The sequence below is a fragment of the Salmo salar genome, chromosome 05 (assembly GCF_965601325.2).
Source record: "Salmo salar chromosome 05, fSalSal1, whole genome shotgun sequence".
In the NCBI taxonomy this organism is placed as follows: domain Eukaryota; kingdom Metazoa; phylum Chordata; class Actinopteri; order Salmoniformes; family Salmonidae; genus Salmo; species Salmo salar.
In genome coordinates, this window is record NC_138295.1 from 68225001 (window position 1) to 68246258 (window position 21258).

Sequence of the window (21258 nt, forward strand, 5' to 3'; positions counted from 1 at the left end):
CTTTTGATGTTCCCCTTAATCCCATGTCCTGTCCTTCCTGTCCTGTCCTTCTTGTCCTGTCTTGTCCTGATCTGTCCTTCCTGTCCGGTCCTTCCTGGAATTCCTGTCCTGTCCTTCCTGTCCTGTCCTTCCTGGGATTCCTGCCCTGCCCTGTCCTTCCTGCCCTGTGCTTCCTGCCCTGTCCTTCCTGCCAGTCCTTCATGTCCTGTCCTGTCCCGTCCTGTCTTTCCTTTCCTGTCTAACACAGTGCTCTCTCACCCAACAACAGTCTCATAAATCTCAAACGCCAACCCCTACTTAGCTCTCCACAGGAGCCTGGTCTGCACTAAGAGCTTTCTTCTACACCCTCCATCGATCGCACAATGCAGTGATGCTGCTGCTGCTTGGCCATAAGCCCCCATATCGATGATTCAGAGCATCTAGTCATGAAGCGATGTTCACAGAGTCCTTCTGTCAACGACAACACACACAGCACAGCACTACACCCACAGACCAGCCAGTGTAGACAGGAGGGGAGGTCCCCCATCAATAGGATGTCATTTAAAGAATCCTAAAGAACTATATGGCTTATAAAAACCCATAAGGAAGGTTGGTAGTGAGTAGAGTAGAGAGTAATAGTCAGCCGAGCCAGAGAAAAGAGAAGGAGAGTGACGATTTAATAGAAACCTCAACATCGTTTGATGTTGATCATGATCTCTTCCTGGTGTTCTTCAGCATGTCTTTGTGTCAGATACAGCAGTTGAAGAAGATAGGTTTCACTCTCTTATCAGCTCAGAACTAGGTGGGGGAGCTTGTCATACAGATAGCAGATATATCCAGACAGAGAATAGACCTCACTCACATATCTGTTTCAACAATAATTGAGTAGTTGTCAGTTGTCAGTCCATTTAACATTTTATTTTCACACTACCTGTGCCTATATGCTACAATTATGTAAGTTGTGTACCTCAATATTTTAACATCCAATTGATAACCGACAAAGGTGTATATTGCTTTTCATAAATTCTCATAATCAATAATTTTTTTAATGTCAGATGATCTGAGAAGCAATACATGTTTTACTCATCCAAAGCAAATATACATTCTCCAAGAGATTTGAGTGTCACACAACCACAACATGTATTTTAGTATGTGTGGCCCGTTGCTACTGTTTTAACTGTAAAACCTTGACACGATATGCAGTGTACCAAGTATTCCCATATCAATTCAATAATTAGTCACATTTGAAAATTCCTGATATTTTATTTAATTGCACAAGATCCTTTACTTGAATGTGTCGACAGTACAGGGTTGTATTTTCACCACGATGCTCAAAGTGTCAACTTGAAAATGTTCTACTAAGCATCTCTTTGTTGGGTTTGTCATGCTTGATAGCGCACACCCTGCAATTCGCATTTTTTTTAGTACCAGTCAGAAGTTTGGACACACCTACTCATTCAAGGGTTTTTCTTTATTTTTACTATGTTCTATATTGTAGAATAATAGTGAAGATATCAAAACTATGAAATCATGTAGTAACCCCAAAATATATTCAAAGTAGCCGCTCTTTGCCTTGATGACAGCTTTGCACACTCTTGGCATTCTCTCAACCAGCTGCATGAGGTAGTCACCTGGAATGCATTTCAGTTAACAGGTGTGCCTTGTTAAAAGTTAACTTGTGGAATTTATTTCCTTCTTAATGCATTTGAGCCAGTCAGTTGTGTTGTGACAAGGTAGAGGCGGTATATAGAAGATAGCCCTATTTGGTAAAAGACTAAGTCCATATTATGGCAAGAACAGCTCAAATAAGCAAAGGGAAACAACATTACATCCTTTCTTTAAGACAGGAAGGTCAGTCAATTCGGAGAATGCCAAGAATGTTCAAAGCTGTCATCAAGGCAAAGGGTGGCTACTTTGAAGAATCTCAAATATTAAATATATTTTGATTTGTTTAACACTTTTTTTGGTTACTACATGATTCCATATGTGTTATTTAACAGTTTTGATGTCTTCACTATTGTTCTACAATTTAGAAAACAGGTGGGTGTGTCCAACTGCTACTGTATTCCTTGTAACATTAGAAAGGATAAAGAGAAAAATAAAAATAGCAAGACATTTATTTAATGTTATGAACCATACACCTTATAATGTCAACATTTGTTAATATTATTTGCCAAATCCAAAAATATATGTTGTAATGATATTAATTGTATGTTTATTTGAAATTATTTTAATTTACTTAACTCAAATTGTGATTCAGAATAATTAGGTTTTCAGTCTAATATTTTCCACTTGTTATTAACTTTAATAAAAGATTGAGAAATATTTGAAGTTTTAGTAGGCTTTTCATTCTGGTTCACCCAATGAGGACTTTCTCTCATAAGTCCACACATTCTCATCGTCACAACATGGCTGGCTTTCAGAAAAATACCATGATCACCATGGTTGTCCACTTCCCTCTCTTCCCCCTCTTCCTTCTCCACCTCTTCCTCTTTCTCATCCCCCTCTTCCTTTTCTTCCTTCTCAATATCCTCTCCCTCCTTCAGCTCCTCCTCATCTTCCTCCCATTTCTCCTCCTCCCCCTCCTCCTCCTCCTGCTCTTCCCTCTCCTCCTGCCTGCTGCTGAGGGTGCTGCAGAGTAACCTGGCTCTCCAGGGACAGGGATCACCAGCTGTGTGTGAGGAACCATCCAGCTCCCCGATTGTACACACACACACACACACACACACACACACACACACACACACACACACACACACACACACACACACACACACTCACAGGAATGTACGCATGCACTTAAATATGCGCACACACACACACACACACACACACACACACACACACACAGGAATGTACGCATGCACTTAAATGTGCACACACAAACACACACACACACAGGAATGTACACATGCACTTAAATGTGCCCACACAAACTCTCTCTCACACACACACACACACACACACACACACACACACACACACACACACACACACACACACACACACACACACACACACACACACCTGCTCGGACAGATGTGCACACACAGACACCCATTGACTATACACACAAAAATAGTGACTATTCATCTCTAGCTTGCCCTCCATTTCTCTATCATGCTATCATGGAGTGAGAGCTGGAGTGGGAGCTACTATGGTGTCTTTCCATCTCAGCATTTTATACCCAACCTGATGAGCAGGTCTGGGGTCTATAGATCCATATACATGGTGGTACAGACTGACTGGGCAGCCTGCAAAATACCCACCAGTGCCTTCTTCCATGGTAATGGTAGTAAAAAAGCTGTAAGGCAGTAAAAGTGTTGGATTTATTATTTCTCCATCTCACCTCCTTAAGTGGATGTTTTCTTCCTGTCTTCCTCTAAGCCAGCCCAAAGTGCTCTGAGACCTGAGCCTGTTCAGCTCAGGATTGGGTCTGGTGGTGGGGAAAAGGGGTCGTAAAAACTCTGTAATTCAATGGCCACCACTAAACAGCCTCCATCAATCCAACAGTGAGCCCAGCAGCCATGAAGCCAGGATGGAGATGTGTCCCCTGAGTCAGGGAGGGTTTTCTTAGCCTGCCTGGAAAGCCAGTTGGGTGGGGTTTTACTTTTGGAACTTTTCTATTGGCACTAGATGGCCACTAAGCCCAAGGCTTCATGAGGGGAAAGGTGTCTTAGGTAGAACATGCTATTCAATCTCTCTTTCGCAGAGAAAATCAATAGTCATGAAAAGCATGTTTTCTGGAGGGCTTGTAGTCAATCAGCAGGACTTCTAGGAGTAATTCCGTTTTTTTGCGAGAAGAAGACAAACAATATGATATGATATGATTTATGAATATGATACACACATACTAACATGTAATATCATATACACTCAGATAGGTACATACCTTTGTACACAGCTTATACACCCAAATCCATATACTCAATATACATAGAATTTTGATTGGTGGTGAATTGATATGATTGTTGGTATGCTGGAAAGTGAAAGCATTAAAACATTTGCATGGGTGGGAATCCTATAGCCAAAACTATAGAATGTGTTCATGTGAGATACCTGTTCATTAGGACAACTCATAACAATGTCATAACCCAACAATTGGTCATAGATGAGGAAGAAAGGCACTAAGGAGAAGGCTGCCTGTTAGTTAAGCATTGGCATGAGTAACTGAATGACACTCAATCACTGGCTGACTTAGCAGCATGAAGTCATCACTGTTGTCTTCATCCCTGTGTTCTTGTTGATAGACCAACCCAGCCTTCAATTGCTTGAGGTGGGCAGAGGCCTTATTTCTCTTGACAGGATGGTTGAGCCCTTTCAAATTCCAGCTAGTAAGGTAGACATCCCTCAGCTCTCTATCAACTCAATTGAGGTTCTGAATTATTTTGCATACATACTGTACCAGACATCACCATAGTGCCGTTCCAAAATGGAAGTTGTGTTTCATGTGAAGGATTTAACCTAGACTCGCAAAACATATTAGTCCCTTGGAATCTGTTTCCCCAATAGTACCTCCAGGAAAAGCAGTCTCAGATTTAGTTGAGTCACTCTGCGTTGTTCAGTGCACCATTTGCAAATGCCAGAGTAGCTTTTGAGAAAAGGAGAAGGAAGAAGAAGAGGCAGCAGCTTAATTGGCCATGCAGCTACATGGGATTTGAGTCAGACGAGATGTAATATGCATCAATAAGTCATGCTGCTGTATGGGCCTGGGCCCCGGCTGGGCTGCCTGGCAGAGAAGGATGGGGGAAATCTGCCATGGAGAAATCACTTTAGCTAGCCTAGAATGCTCGGGGTGTGTGTGTGTGTGTGTGTGTGTGTGTGTGTGTGTGTGTGTGTGTGTGTGTGTGTGTGTGTGTGTGTGTGTGTGTGTGTGTGTGTGTGTGTGTGTGTGTGTGTGTGTGTGTGTGTTTGCGCACTTGCGTGTGTGTATGTGCGTTCGCTCGCCATGTGTGGGACTCCAGATGGACTCCAGCATCTCGGCACAGCTTTCCTTCTAACCCTCTTCAATCCACCCTTTCCAAAGCATTACCCCCCCCCCCCCCCCCCCCCCCCCCCAGACCATCTAGCCCTTCCTTCCTCCCAGCCCCTCCACCCACCAACCAAACCTCACATTCGTGGTTGATTTGAAACTGAATCGTTGCCAGGGCTAAAGGCATGTTTTAATTAGCAGTATGTCAACACATTTTAATAATTTAAAGCTATTAACGCAAACTACCATAACCAGGTGTTGCTGTACAGGATCAAATAGCTGCACAGCTGTAGTAAGATACCTATGATACTACAATAACAGTCTGTGGATAAATCTTGTTAAATCTACTGTCTCCCAATATAAGAGGAGGCCCTGCCAACCTCCAGTGCAAATCCTGTCCTGATTCCCACCTACATCTAGCCCCTTTATCCACCTACAACACTAAAAGACTATGGACATGCAACCTCCAACCAACTGCCCCAGCCTCAGCTGGAACTCCATCCCCAGCCCACCCACCCTTTCCTGAGCCAGCTCCTCTCTCCCCTGCCTGCTTTGTGTCACCATGGCAGCTCTCAGAGAGGGGGCTGTAGAGAGCCTGCCCTGGGGAAGTAGCAGCTCTGCAGTGCTCTGCTCTGCTGGGCTTATTACTGACAAATTGTTTGGAACTAGAGGAGGCTCTCTCTGAAACCCCTGTTTTCTCTCTCTCTTTCTCTTTCTGACTCTCTCTCTCTCTCTTTCTCTCTCTCCTACAGAGGTCCTTCTGCAGTGCCATGGTGGACGAATTGCGGGTGTCCCTCAAGTGCCAGCGGCGCCTCAAACACAAGCCTCAACCGCCCGTCATGGTTAAGACAGAGGACGTCATCAACATGCACACCTTCAATGACCGCAGACTGCCAGGCAAAGAGACCATGGCCTAGAACAGGACTCCCTCTCTCTCTATCCCTCTAACTCTTTCTATCTCTCTCTCTCTATCTCTCGCTCTGCTGTCACTGGGAGGCGTGTAGGGTGAAGAGACACTGGGGGAGGGAGGAAGGGTGATAGTTGATTTATGTGAGTGTATTGGGGGGGGTTAAGAGAGATGGGAGATGAGATGAGAAGAAAAGAGAAGAGAAGAAAAGAGAAGTGGAGAAGAGAAGAGAGGAGCTGAGCTGCTCTGATCACTGACTGGACTGACTGTCTGGCATCGTTGTTTCGAAACACTTAGCTAGAGATGAAAAGAGATTCAACAATGTTTCCTGTGGAAATAACTTGAACCAACCTGGGAGCAATTCAATGTGAGTTACCTCATTACTCTACTTGGCAATGCACCTGAGCAAGGAGTGACCAAGTGGTGCCATGATTTAGTATAAAAAGAGAGAGAGGTAAACCCAGGATTCAGAGGAAAGGAGGGAGGGCAGGTTAAATTGAAAGTATAGAACATCATACATATGTTTGGTTGTCCCTTAAATATTGATTCAATTTGGACCTGTGATCTCTATCTGCTACCCAACCACTCTCTCTCTCTTACTGAGTAGAATCAGGAGAATGTTAGGTAGAATCAGGAGAACGTACATCACTCAGTCATAGTTATCGAGAAAACACGTACACAGACACTAATAGAAAAAACGGAGAGAAAATCAGTTGGCGAGTGTGTAAAGGACACATCTTGTTATTATTCAACCATAGAAGAAGAAGGAGACCAGATGGGCTAGAAACAGCCAGTTCCAAATTAAACCCAAAGCCCAAAACGCATTGGTGAGCAGGACAGAACTACTCCCAACATGTACAGAGGCATCGTTTATTCATATGATTCACTGTTGGAAAGAATACAGTACATTATCCAACAGGCAATAGGTTATTTCATTTATTTTGTTTTCAGAGTACTAAACATTTTGTTAAATTATGGGGGAGGGGAAAAACATTTTAAATAAAAAAAATATATACATATATAAATACAAGCAGAGACAGATTACTGGGGTCAGTGATGTAATAGAGGAATTAGGTGATAGGAACTGGAAGTGACATGAAGAGTGGCGGACATGATGAAAGTAGTAACCTTGGAAACCTTAGTAGTTTGAATTGAAGGAAAGCAGGACAGCAGGAGTGGATCTGAAACTAAATTCACAGCAATCACACAACATGAGGAATTTATTTATTCAAGTATTTATTATTTTATTTATGAATTTCTTTATTTATATTTTCATGGACTGGATTTTCACAGCAGCTGCCAGGATACAGTACACACCTCATTTTCAGATTTGATGGGTACAAATGTTTTGGTTTTCTTTTTTGTTCGATGTCAAGTCTCAAGTTTCTTTTTGTACTCTTGTGGCTTTTATTTTAGTAACAAAATCCTCACATTTACTTGTGCAAATGCAATTTCTATGAAAAAGTGTTTTTGTACGAAGAAAATTAAAAATTTTGTAATAATTTTTATCAACAAAAAATGTACCACGGGTGTCACCACGGCAGACAGCGAGCCTCTCTCTCCACTGTGGCCGTGTGGGTGTCCCAAGGGATAGCAGCCCCATCTAGGATGGCCTAACACAAACCCCTCCAGGGGTTCACGAGAACAACCCCTCCATGGATCGGCCTCACACCGATGGGGTCTCAAGAGCATTCTGGTTGAGCTTCAGTGGCATAATACATGTTTTGGAAAAAACTATTTTTATCATGTAAAGGAATCATATTTAAAATAAAGATATTTTTACTTCAGGTGAAAGAAGAGTAATGATTAAACAATAATTAGAACAATACATATATATATATATATATACACACACAAAGAAGCTGAAGTGAAGAGGACTGCCAACGATGCTTATCATTCTACACCCCTGATTTCCAATAGACTGCTAGATTTCAGTGCTGAGAAATTGTGTGTAAATGGTTTTAAAAACAGAAAGATATGTATTTAACAGAATAAGGAACACCCAACTAATTTTGAACATGTTATGAAAACTAAACGGAGTGCACACAGTTTACTGTTTGAAGTTGATGCACAAGTTTAAAGAAAATAAAAAAAAATCTTCACATCTTTGTGGTGTCATTCATTTGACTCTAAAACAAAATGTTTTGACACCATTACATTGTAACAGCTTGGATCAGACGCTAAACAGAACAAAGAGCAAAGTGAACAGAAAACACAATAGAAGACTGATGGAATATGGGATATATATATAAACACAAAAATCTAATGAAGAACAAAGCAAGTCGACATTGGGCCCAAAAGAAAAAGAAACCACAGCATTTAAACAGAAAGATAATTATTTAAAAAAATAATTATTTAACGTTTTTACCATATAATGTTGACTGTGTGCGCTCACCCTGCGTGTTTGTATTCCATATCCCTCCATCTGGAGAGCAGCTGTGGAAATACTGACATGAATGAAAAAACAAAGGGCAATCAATCTATTAGGTCTACTGAAGAAATGTAAATGTTATTCATCTTTAACAGCCTGGTGTACGTGAAAGGATTCCTATTTGAAAGACACAAAATGTACAGCACATCTGCCATGCATACCCATTAATGCATTTATATTAGCAGTTAAGAAAATTGGCAAAATAAATGATTATACTATACAACAACTATACAACACAGGATTATGAAATATGTAAGCCTATAGAGCAGTAATGTCCCTTGGGCAGACTCTGTGTGTAGACTGAGAGAATCTGCCAGAACTGAATGAGATGCGTCAATTCCGAGCAGCATTACATCCGGTTTTGGGGTTTTCATCACTGGTTAGTTGGACATATCAGGTTGGGGCGAAGGAGGTGCTTAAACTGCTTCGCCTGCAGTGATTTGTGCATTTGCGCACATGGATCGGAAGGGGGGAGGCTGAGAGTTTCCTTTTGCGAGGGTGGAGAATTCATTTTTGCCGGAACTCTTAATTTTTGACACATGTGAACACAGAAGTTAATCACTTACGCAAGATTTTATTTCTGGGTTAACAGAGATGAATAGAGCAGTTGTACAATTATTCCCTAGCCATTGAAACAAGACAAATTATATAAATGCAAGACTGTCTGTGAGAGTAATCACATGCATACTTAATGCTCAAATGTATGTGCATATACAATGATAAGCGGGTTCCAGTGACTCACAGGCTTTATTAGATGGGGATTGTTGTGGATGGGGAGATGCTATCCTTGATGGCAAGGAGAGAGGAAACTGCCTTGTAGCGTTGAGGAATTAACTATCCATAATGAATTAAAATAGAGGGAATTAACACAGAGTGTGATGAACAAAGCCAAATGACTGTCGTTAAGGGACGGTGGGGGTAGTGAGAGTGTGGCGGTAGCTTGCATTACTTGTGGGCCACGGTCACCAATTCACCCAGAAACAGACTCAGTCAGCAAACACAGGGAGGGTCAGACAAGGACACCGCTTCCTCTTAGCCAATCCCTGATCTGACGATGACCCTTGACCCATACCCAGGGTATGACTTGGCAGAACGCTGCGGCTAATCAGATTAACTCCCCATCCTCACCCTGACCTGAGAGGTGGGATGGATAGGACGGATGGGATGGGAAGAAGGCCCAGGGGCTGTCAGGGGCAGTATTATGGAGATGCAGCCAACAGATTACATTTAAAAACATTTGTACTTAACCTGTCTTAACCTGCTGGTTTAGAAAGCTTTCCTCCTTATCGACCTGACCTCTCAGTTTGACAGTTACTTCATAACTGGATGTCGAGGAACCTGAACACTGTTGGCCTTTTTTTGTTGTGTGTTAGTTGTGGCGTAAATCTGCTTCCATACGTTGGTGACTTCTAAAATTCAAGTGCAGCTCTATCTGAGGAAGCTTTATGAATAAATAGCTTTTGAATACATTTGTAAAAAAAATTCATGGAAATGTATTTGTTTGAAGAGTAATATATAGAATTTGAGGTTCAACAGTGGCAGAAACCCTGGGATAGCTTCACCATGGATTCATCTTAGGTCATTCAGCAGCAGGAAAATGCTCTGTCCAAAATACATACCGAAAACACACACCAATGTCAAGTTAGTAGTGGAACAGTGGTTCCTGCTGGTCCACACTGTCTTTACCCTCAGAAAAACGAACAAAACAAAAAATGGTGTCAGTGTCCAGCCCACCGCCATGATACCAGTTCATTAAAAAACATTCCGATGGTAAGAAAACACATTTTGTGGAGAGAAAAAAACATCCTTATCTGTGCCCTGCATCCTCAGGACTAATGCTGCCATTGTGTGGATCGTTAGAACCTAGCCTGTGGTGTTTTTCTGTGTGTGTGTGCAGTCCCACAGCCTGTTCTCAGCCATTCCATTATCAGATTGACGTTTTCACACAAGGTGCCGCATCAGACGGGCCCTAATCTTCACGCCTCTGTCAGGCCGAGGGGGCAGGGGGGAGGACGAAGGCAGATAACAAACCCACACGCCGGATCCCATTAATTGGCTAATTATCATGGCTGGTGGGGAGTGCCAGTAAACTGGAGATGGGGAAGGTAAAGCCATGTCCCCTGTATGCTCCTCTCATCCCCCAGTCAAACCTTGTTTATCAATCAACAGTTTTAATGAAGACTGAACAGGACACGGCCGTACGTGGTGGCGACCGAGAGATGGCCGTCGTCCTTGAGACATGGGGCTTCAGGCCAAGGGTTTTGTTAGTTGTGTCTGAGGTTCTCTCTCATGGCTAGAAATGGGAAATGATTGAAGTTTTCATTATTTCTGAATACTTACTAAGATAATAACATCTTGACCAGGTCTCCCTGGAAAAAGAGATTCCTATCTAAATTGTTTTATTAGCTCTCTCATTGTTTCTCATTGACCTGATTTAAGGACAGGGGAGGAGAGGAGAGGCGGAGGATTTTGGACTAAATCATCTGTGTCGGAAACCCACTGTCACGTCCTGACCAGTGAAAGGGGTTATTTGTTATTGTAGTTTGGTCAAGGCGTGGCAGGGGGTGTTTGTTTAGTGTGTTTCGTGGTTTTTGGTTTATGTTCTATGTTTTCTATTTCTATGTGGGTTTTCTAGTTTTTCTATGTCTATGTTAGTTTTGTCAATGACCTCCAATCAGAAGCAGCTGTTTCTTGTTATTCTCTGATTGGAGGCCATATTTAGTTGTGTGTGTTTTCACTTGTGTTTGTGGGTGGTTGTTTCCTCGTATCGTCTGAGCACCTTACGGGACTGTTTTTTGTCGTTTGTTTTGTATGAGTATTTTTTTCCCTTCTAAATAAAAAGAAGATGAGCACCTTAACCGCTGCATATTGGTCCAATGATTTCTCCTCCTCAGACGACAAACTTTATGACACCCACCATGAGTTTCTCTGATGTTGTGTTAAACCAGAGGAGTAAACCAGCCCAGACCTACTGTATCATGTTACAAAAGCAATAAGACCACCTTCAGCCAAGCAGAGATGAGATTAAACACACAAGATTCCAAAACTAAATCCTTCAGATAAAAAAACAAGGGAGAGAGCGGGGTAAGAGAGGGAAAGAGAGAGAGAGCATTCGAGAAACAAAACATCCCACGTGGAATTGTGTCAAGACGTGTGACACTGCATCAGGCAGCATTCAATGCCATGTCCTTTCTGTGTTCCTTGCCAAAAAAATCATGTGTTAAAAGAAAAGGACAGTATGGAGGATTCCCCCCTAGCATCCTCTGTAGCTGGTAGAGATTATCAACCCAGTAAACACAGGGCCTCAATGGTTGAGAGGAGTAAACACAGGGCCTGAATGGTTGAGAGGAGTTAACACAGGGCCTGAATGGTTGAGAGGAGTTAACACAGGGCCTCAATGGTTGAGAGGAGTAAACACAGGGCCTGAATGGTTGAGAGGAGTTAACACAGGGCCTGAATGGTTGAGAGGAGTTAACACAGGGCCTGAATGGTTGAGAGGAGTTAACACAGGGCCTGAATGGTTGAGAGGAGTTAACACAGGGCCTGAATGGTTGAGAGGAGTTAACACAGGGCCTGAATGGTTGAGAGGAGTTAACACAGGGCCTGAATGGTTGAGAGGAGAAACGGCTAAAAGGGAAAGTCACAGGCATTTATCCTCCTCTGATCCCCACCACAGGAGCTTTACAGACATAATCCCAAATTACACTGTGGGAGAAAGCACCCACCACCAGGGCCTAATGGCCTGTGACCAGATTACACTGTCTGAGACCCACCCAGATGTAATGGAGCGTGACCAGATTACACTGCCTGAGACCCACCTGTAGTGAGGATATGGAGGATATGTGATCTCCCCAGGGTAGTAAAGCCATTCGTGGACGTTTCATGCTATGGACCAGGATAAAAGGGTGTGATGGAGGATAGCTGGAGAGGAGTGTGTGGTCTCTGATTCTGGTCCAGGGGACTAGTGTCCTTACTCACATGCACAAATACATGCACACATACACTGCCCCAGACCACAGCCACAGCCAGGGGTAGCAGGTGCAGTGCCATCGGGATATTAAACAGTATCAGCACAGACACAATGTATGTCTGCTCTCTGCTGTATTAGCCAATAGCGGTATCTCAAAGCAAACACAAAAAAAATGAGAAATTCATCTGTAAATCCCTACTTAATGTTTTTACTGAAGCAACAAGTTGATTCCGATTCTGCCTGTGGCTGTGGATGGAATGAGAACCAGTCAATGCCATCGTGTGTGTGTGTGTGTGTGTGTGTGTGTGTGTGTGTGTGTGTGTGTGTGTTATCGAGAGGAAAGGCTAGATCTTCTCCTTTAATCTTACCCCAGGATATAGCTAAAATCAATAAAGGTGTAGAACAGCGTGTCATGCTGTGTTGTGAGGTATCAGGCAGATAGATTCAGATGAAAATAATGAAAACAGCTGGGGTCTGATCTCATAATGTCATGCCCTGACCGTACAGAGCCTTTTTATTTCTCTATTTGGTTTGGTCAGGGTGTGATTTGAGTGGGCATTCTAGATTATATATTTCTATGTTGGCCTGATATGGTTCCCAATCAGAGGCAGCTGTCGTTCGTTGTCTCTGATTGGGGATCATATTTAGGCAGCCTTTTCCCACAGGGTTTTTGTGGGATCTTGTTTTTGTTAGGTCCTGTGTAGCCTGCAGAACTTTACGTTCGTGCTTGTATTTTGTTGTTTTGACGGTGTTCATTTTAATAAAGGGAAAATGTTCGCCTATCACGCTGCACCTTGGTCTCATCCTTCAGACAAACGTGACACATAGTGGTACATTCTAATAACATGAACTTGTTATCCTTAGTGTTTAATACGTTTAGGGAATATGCTTTTCTGACACTGCACGGAGTATGTCTTGTCGGACTTGGTTGGATGTTTGATGCGTCAATAGCATATTATTGACTTTGTATTACATTCAGAGAATCATAAAGAAATCACAGCATACTTTAAAGACCAGGATTGAGGGATACACACTACTACCTCTTCCCAGAGGCCTGAGCTTTTTGTTGTCACTACCCTCTACACCATAGGAGCCACGGTTCAGGTCCCCAGTGCAGCTCTCACTCTCTCATGCTACAATATTGTATATACCAGTATTATGTTTGAAAATGCTTACAAAATACTGCGTGTCGACAAAATAAAGGATATATAGACTGTATAAAAGCAGTAGTCACTACTGTATCCTCACACTGTGAGTGGATAAATAAAGTGAGGCGAGGTGACAGGCAGGATAACTCTCAACTTTGATCATGCAATATTAATTCTGGATGTTTTATTCATGTGGGAGCAGCTAGCGGAGCTCCAGGATGTGGCCTTTCCCCGAGCCGTTCCTTTCCCTGTCTGCTCTACCCTCTCTGTCTCTCTCTGTCTCTCTCTGCCCCCCCCCTCTCTCTCTCTCTCTCTCTACCTCTCTCTCTCTTTACCTCCCCCACTCTGCCTCTTCCTCTCCCTCTCTCTGGCTCCTACCAGGAGGTAAGCTTATTTTCTTTATCCACCTGCAAATCTCTCCTCCTCTTCCCCTCCAGCAACTATTCATCCCTCTCTCTTTCCACCTGTTTACAGTGTGGCTGCCATTCTGATGTAACCCACTATGCATGTACAGTATGTGTGATTTCTTACCATTTGAATCTAGGTGGTGCAGTTTTATGCGGTGAACTGTTGAAACTATTGTAGTTCTTAGGTTGGATCAGATTGTCATGACAAAAGCGAGGGACAGGATGTTTATGTCAGGATGCCCACCCAACTGTCATTGACTTACAAACAAGAGAATTACACTTTTATTAACATTGAGCATATATTTACCATTGTTCAGGCGAATTGGAGTGATTTAAGAGGCTGTTTTAATCCAATCATGTCTGATCAGTTCATCGGCATTGGATCCTTTAGTAGCCTATAAGATCACTTTGAATCCTTAGAAGCCTATCAGACCACTCATTAAGAAGCGTGTTTCCTGTATGATCCAGTGTCTCCGCCCACTCTCAATAATAACCATAGTTTGGGGCCAAAACAGCATCTTCAAATCAAGACGTTGTTGTGGCTATTCCATGTAAAAGACTGGCTGTCTGCGATCTATCTTCCAGTGGGATGAGCCTGTCTGGGATTCATGTAGCTAAAATAAGCTTTAAGATTTCATGCCAAGAATAAAATGAAACCAATTATTGAGAGATGGTAGTTTTTATGTCCTTTATTTTGTGTAAGTAGTACTATGTCTCTTTCCCCACATTTCAGAATAGTTATATTGTAGCTGAAGCCGTGCTCCTCCAATCCTTGGTGGTATTATATAAAAGGTTGTGTTTTTAATAAGGGCAACCATTGAAGAGAGTAGAGGAGAGGACAGAGGAGAGGAGAGGAGCTCTCAGTGATCCCACACATGCCTGTCTGTCCATTCACAGGCCCCCTTTATTCTGCAGCCCAGTCTGCCTGTGCACTGTGCAGCCACCCAACCAACATAAACACTCGCACTCTAAAGTCCAACCAAGGCCGACAAGACGTGGAGCACATTATACTCTATGCAGTGTCACGCCCTGATCTGTTTCACCTGTCTTTGTGCTTGTCTCCACCCCCTCCAGGTGTCTCCCATCTTCCCCATTATCCCCTGTGTACTTATACCTGTGTCTTGTTTGTCAAGCTTACCAACGTTTAGCATCCGAGCTGAACAGCCCCACTCAGCCCCTCTCCATTCTCATGGATGTTTGAGTGCTGGACGGGCGCTCTATAGACCGAGTCACCCACAACACCACTCCCATCCACCTACTGGTGTCAGGGAATCACAGCGAGGCTATCCAATTCCTGCTCATCAAATCCCGTGGTATTGGGATTCTCCTGGCTCCAATGACACAATTCCCTCACTGGTGCCATCATGGGCTGGAGCCCGTTCTGCCACGCCCATTGCCTGAAGTCAGCACAACCTGCCCTGGGACGTCTTCCTGGGGGCACTGAAGGTGCCCCGGACCTCTCCGCCATTCCCGCGGAGTACCAGGACCTCCGGGAGGTGTTCAGCAAGACCCTATGGCTGTGGGATTAACCTTCTCCCTAGCACCTCTTCACCCCGGGGACGTCTGTACTCTCTATCGGGACTGGAGACCAAGGCTATGGATACCTACATTGGGGACTCCCTAGCTTCTGGATTTATCTGTCCTTCTTCCCCTCCCGCCGGCGCAGACTTCTTCTTTGTTGAGAAAAGGACAAGACCCTGCGCCCGTGCATTGACTACCAGGGACTCAACGACATTACTGTGAAGAACCGTTACCCGCTACCACTCATCTTCTCGGGCCTTCGAGCCGCTCCAGGGGGCCACTGTGTTTTCCAAGCTGGGTCTACGGAACACCTACCACCTGGTGTGGATACGAGAGGGGGACAAGTGGAAGACCGCCTTCACACGGCCAGTGGCCACAACGAGTATCTGGTCATGCCCTTTGGCCTCACCAACGCACCTGCTGTGTTCCAGGCTCTGGTGAATGATGTTCGCTGCGACATGTTGAGCCGGTTCGTCTTCGTCTACATTGATGACATCCTTGTCTTCTCCCGCTCCCCTCAAGAACATGTGCTCCACGTCCGGCAGGTCCTTCAATGCCTTCTGGAGAATCAGCTGTTTGTGAAGGCGGAGAAGTGCAAGTTCCATCGCTCCACCATCCCCTTTCTCAGTTACATCATCTCTGCTGGGAGTGTCCAGATGGTTCCCAGAAAGGTGAGAGCAGTGATGGATTGGCCTCAGCCTACATCCAGGGTGCAGCTGCAACGTTTCCTGGGGTTCGCCAATTTCTATCGTTGCTTTATCCGGGGTTACAGCTCCCTGGCTTCCCCACTGTCAGTACCCCACCTCGCCCAAGGTTCCGTTCACGTGGTCCCCAGCTGCTGACCAGGCGTTCCGGGACCTCAAACATCGCTTCACCACAGCTCCCATCCTGGTTCATCCGGACCCATCTCGTCAGTTTGTGGTGGAGGCCGATGCTTCGGACGTCGGAGTGGGGGCTGTCCTGTCCCAGCGTTCTGCCCTTGACCTCAAGCTACATCCCTGCGCCTTTTTCTCCCATCGCCTCAATGCCACAGAAAGGAACTATGATGTGGGGAATCGGGAGCCTCGCGCGGTTAAGTTAGGGACAGACGTTTGGCTAGCGGAATGCCTCACCAATATCCAATGGTATAGCGTGACGCGAAATACAAATACCTCAAAAATGCTATAACTTCAATTTCTCAAACATATGACTATTTTACACCATTTTAAAGATAAGACTCTCGTTAATTTAACCACACTGTCCGATTTCAGAAAGGCTTTACAGCGAAAGCAAAACATTAGATTATGTCAGGAGAGTACCCTCCCAAAAATAATCACACAGCCATTTTCAAAGCAAGCATATATGTCACAAAGACCAAAACCACAGCTAATTGCAGCACTAACCTTTGATGATCTTCATCAGATGACACTCATAGGACATTATGTTATACAATACATGCATGTTTTGTTCAATCAAGTTCATATTTATATCAAAAAACAGCTTTTTACATTAGCATGTGATGTCCAGAACTAGCATTCCCACCGCAAACTTCCGGTGAATTTACTAAATTACTCACGATAAACGTTCACAAAAAACATAACAATTATTTTAAGAATTATAGATACAGAACTCCTTTATGCCATCGCGGTGTCAGATTTTAAAATAGCTTTTCGGTGAAAGCACATTTTGTAATATTCTGAGTAGATAGCCTGGCCATCACGGCTAGCTAATTTGACACCCACCAAGTTTGGCCCTCACCAAACTCAGATTTACTATAAGAAAAATTGGATTACCTTTGCTGTTCTTTGTCATAATGCACTCCCAAGACTTCTACTTCAACAACAAATGTTGTTTTGGTTCGAAATAATCCATAGTTATATCCAAATAGCTCCATTTTGTTCGTGCGTTGAGGTCACTATCCAAAGGGTGACGCGCGGGTGCATTTCGTGACAAAAAAAATCTAAATATTCCATTACCGTACTTTGAAGCATGTCAAACGCTGTTTAAAGTACATTTTTATGCTATTTTTCTTGTAAAATAGCGATAATATTCCAACCGGGCGACGTTGTGTTCATTCAAACACTGAAAGAAAAACATGGAGTCGTCTCGTGCATGCGCGCCTCAGTGTCATTGTTCTCAGCAGGACCACTCACAAAAACCCCTACTGTTTTTCACCCAGAGACTGGAGAGCTCTCATTCCACTTTCTGGCGCCTTCCTAGAGCCAATGGAAGCCTTAGAAAATGTCACGTGACAGCAGAGATGCTGTATTTTTGATAGAGATGCCCTAGAAGGAGAACAACGGAGCTGTGAGGGGAACGGCACCTCCGTACCTTCAGGCACTGATCAGGCCCTACACCAAAACAAGGGCACTGCGCTCATCCACCTCTGGCCTGCTCGCCTCCCTACCTCTGAGGAAGCACAGTTCCCGCTCAGTTCCCGCTCACGACGCCAGGACAGCGGAGTCAATCACCACCTTCCGGAGACACCTGAAACCCCACCTCTTTAAAACCTCTTGGGGCTAGGTGGGACGCTAGCGTGCCACCCGTGGTGCACTCCATCAACAGCAGGTGCATTTCAAGAGCGGCAAATTTGAATCCAAATAAATGTCAAAATTCTAATTTTTCAAAAATACAACTATGTTACACCATTTGAAAGATAAACATCTCCTTAATCTAACCACGTTTTACGATTTCAAAAAGGTTTTACGGCGAAAGCATAAATTTAGAGTATGTTAGGACAGTACATTTACAAGAGTTGTGTGTAATGTTTTGTCAAGTCAAAGACAGGGTCACCAAAACCATAAAACCAGCTAAAATGATACACTAACCTTTTACAATCTCCATCAGATGACACTCCTAGGACATTATGTTAGACAATGCATGCATTTTTAGTTCTATCAAGTTGATATTTATATCCAAAAACAGCGTTTTACTATGGCATTGATGTTGAGGAAATCGTTTCCCTCCAATAACCGGCAGTCAAGTCAGCGTCACAAATTAAATAATTAAAATTAGAAAACATTGGTAAAATATTATATTGTCATTTAAAGAATTATAGATTTACATCTTTTGAACGCAATCAACTTGCCAGATTTAAAAATAACCTTACTGGGAAATCACACTTTGCAATAATCTGAGCACTGCGCCCAGAAAAATACGCGTTGCGATACAGACTAGACGTCATGTTGGGGAGATCTAAAATCGAAAATACTATGTAAATAATCCATTACCTTTGATTCTCTTCATCAGATGTCACTTCCAGGTATCACAGGTCCATAACGAATGTAGTTTTGTTCAAAAAAGCTCATCATTTATGTCCAAAAATCTCCGTCTCGTTAGCACATGATGTAAGCCAGCCGGACTTCTCGTCATGAACGAGGGGAAAAAATATATTTCCGTTCGTTCAAACATGTCAAACGTTGTATAGCATAAATCATTAGGGCCTTTTTTAACCAGAACATGAATAATATTCAAGGTGGACGAATGCATACTCTTTTATAACGTATTGGAACGAGGGTACCCAACATCAACTCGCGCGCAAGGTGTCTAATGGGCCATCATCGTTCCATGGCTCTTGTTCGGTCAGATCTCCCTCCAGAAGACTCAAAACACTTTGTAAAGGCTGGTGACATCTAGTGGAAGCAATAGGAAGTGCCAAAATATTCCTAAACCCCTGTGTTTTTCAATGGGATAGGTTTAAAGTCAATACAACACATCAGGTATCCACTTCCTGTCAGAAAATGTCTCAGGGTTTTGCCTGCCAAATGAGTTCTGTTATACTCACAGACACCATTCAAACAGTTTTGGAAACTTTAGAGTGTTTTCTATCCATATATAATAAGTATATGCATATTGTAGTTACTGGGTAGGATTAGTAACCAGATTAAATCGGGTACATTTTTTTTATCCAGACGTGCAAATGCTGCCCCCTAGACCCAACAGGTTAAGGAATACCTAGGATAGGATAAAGTAATCCTTCTAACCCCCCCCCCCCCCCTTAAAAGATTTAGATACACTATTGTAAAGTGGTTGTTCCACTGGATATCATAAGGTGAATCCACCAATTTGTAAGTCGCTCTGGATAAGACCGTCTGCTAAATGACTTAAATGTAATGTAAATGTAACAAATTGTCAGACAGGGCACTTCCTGTATAGAATCTTCTCAGGTTTTGGCCTGCCATATGAGTTCTGTTGGCCTCTGACCGGGGTCCTCAGTTCTCGCCCCAGTTCTGGAAGGCATTCTGCACCCTCATTGGGTCGTCAGCCAGGCTGTCCTCCGGGTTCCACCCCCAGTCCAACGGCCAGTCGGAGTGAGCCAACAAGGACCTCAAGACCACCTTGCACTGCCTGGTCTCCGCCAACCCCACCACCTGGAGCCAGAAGCTTGTGTGGGTCAAATATGCCCGCAACACCCTTCCCTGCTCTGCCAAGGGCCTATCTCCCTTTGTGTGTTCCCTTGGGTATCAGCCCCCACATTGGCATACATTCTGCCCAGATTTTTGATCGCCGCTGTCATCGTACCTGGAGGAGAGCCCGGTTGGCCCTCCTCAAGAACACCTCCAGGTATCGACGAAAGCGGATCGCCATCAGACCTCTGCTCCCCGGTATCATCTCGGGCAGAAGGTACGGCTCTCCACCCGGGATCTGCCCCTTCAGGTGGAGTCTCGCAAACTGTCCACCCGGTTTATCGGCCATTTCCCCATCTCCAAAGTAATTAGTCCCTCTGCTGTTCGTCTTCTGTTGCCCCATACCCTTCATATACACCCCACCTTTCATGTGTCCCGTGTCAAGCTTGGGTCTCACAGTCCCTTGTCTTCCATTTCCAGGCCCACCCCTCCTCCCTGTGTCGTCGATGGCCATCCGGCATACATGGTGAGACGCCTCCTGAGGGTTCGACCACGGGGCAGGGGTTTCCAGTACCTGGTTGACTGGGAGGGTTATGGACCGGAGGAGAAGTGCTGGGTCCTGGCTAGAGACATCCTGGACCCAGCCCTCATCGCCGACTTCCACAGCCGGCACCTCGGTCAACCAGGTATGCGCCCAGGTAGGATGCCAGGTGGCGCCCCTAGAGGGGGGGTGGTGTCACACCCTGATCTGTTTCACCTGTCTTTGTGCTTGTCTCCACCCCCTCCAGGTGTCACCCATTTTCCCCATTATTCCCTGTGTATTTATACCTGTGTTTTCTGTTTGCCTGTGCCAGTTCGTCTTGTTTGTCAAGCTTACCAGCATTTGTCCTGTCAGCTCCTGTTTTTTCCCAGCCTCTCTTTTCTCGCCCTCCTGGCTTTTGACCCTTGCCTGTCCTGACCCTGAACTCGACCACCTGTCCACTCAGCCTGCCCCTGAGCCTGCCTGCCGTCCTGTACCTTTGTCTCTGTTTCTGTAATAAACATTATTACTTCGACACGGTCTGCATCTGGGTTTTACCTTATCCTGATAATGCAGTGTCAGAAAAGCATATTACCTAAATGTATTAAACACTAAGGATAACAAGTTCATGTTATTAGAATGTACCACTATGAGATCAGACCCCAGCTGTTTTCATTATTTTCATCTGAATCTATCTGCCTGATACCTCACAACGCAGCATGACACGCTGTTCTACACCTTTATTGATTTCAAAAGATGGAGTATTTACTTTTTGTGTGTTAAGCTGTATCCTGGGGTAAGATTAAAGGAGAAGCTCTAGCCTCTCCTCTCAACAACACACACACACACACACACACACACTTAGCTCATACAACATGGTCATGGAGGTCAATTCTTCATCACTGACATGTTCATGCATTGATTCCTCCTATCCTTATGAAAATGAACTGTAATTACAGAAAAAGAAGGGAAAGAGGGATGATAGAAAAAGATACATAAAGAGAGAGGGGTGTGTGTTACCGTGTGAGAGAGGGAAGGAGGTAGAGAGAAAAAGAGAGTAAGTGACAAGGAGATGGAA

At 44.0% G+C, this 21258-nt stretch overlaps 1 protein-coding gene across 2 annotated transcripts in view; it reads left to right on the forward strand.

The window, feature by feature from the left end:
- LOC106605492 (glutamate receptor ionotropic, kainate 2) overlaps window positions 1–7962 on the forward strand; it is a 360182-nt gene extending 352220 nt beyond the window's left edge. The window contains exon 17 of one of the 2 annotated variants that reach the window (XM_082975442.1): window positions 5704–7962. In XM_082975442.1, coding sequence (XP_082831568.1) covers window positions 5704–5868 — 165 coding nt within the window. In that variant the 3' untranslated portion in view covers window positions 5869–7962. Of the gene's footprint in view, window positions 2682–5703 lie in introns of those variants that run through there. The other variant, XM_082975443.1, reaches the window with a different exon arrangement.
- Window positions 7963–21258: the final 13296 nt, after the last annotated feature.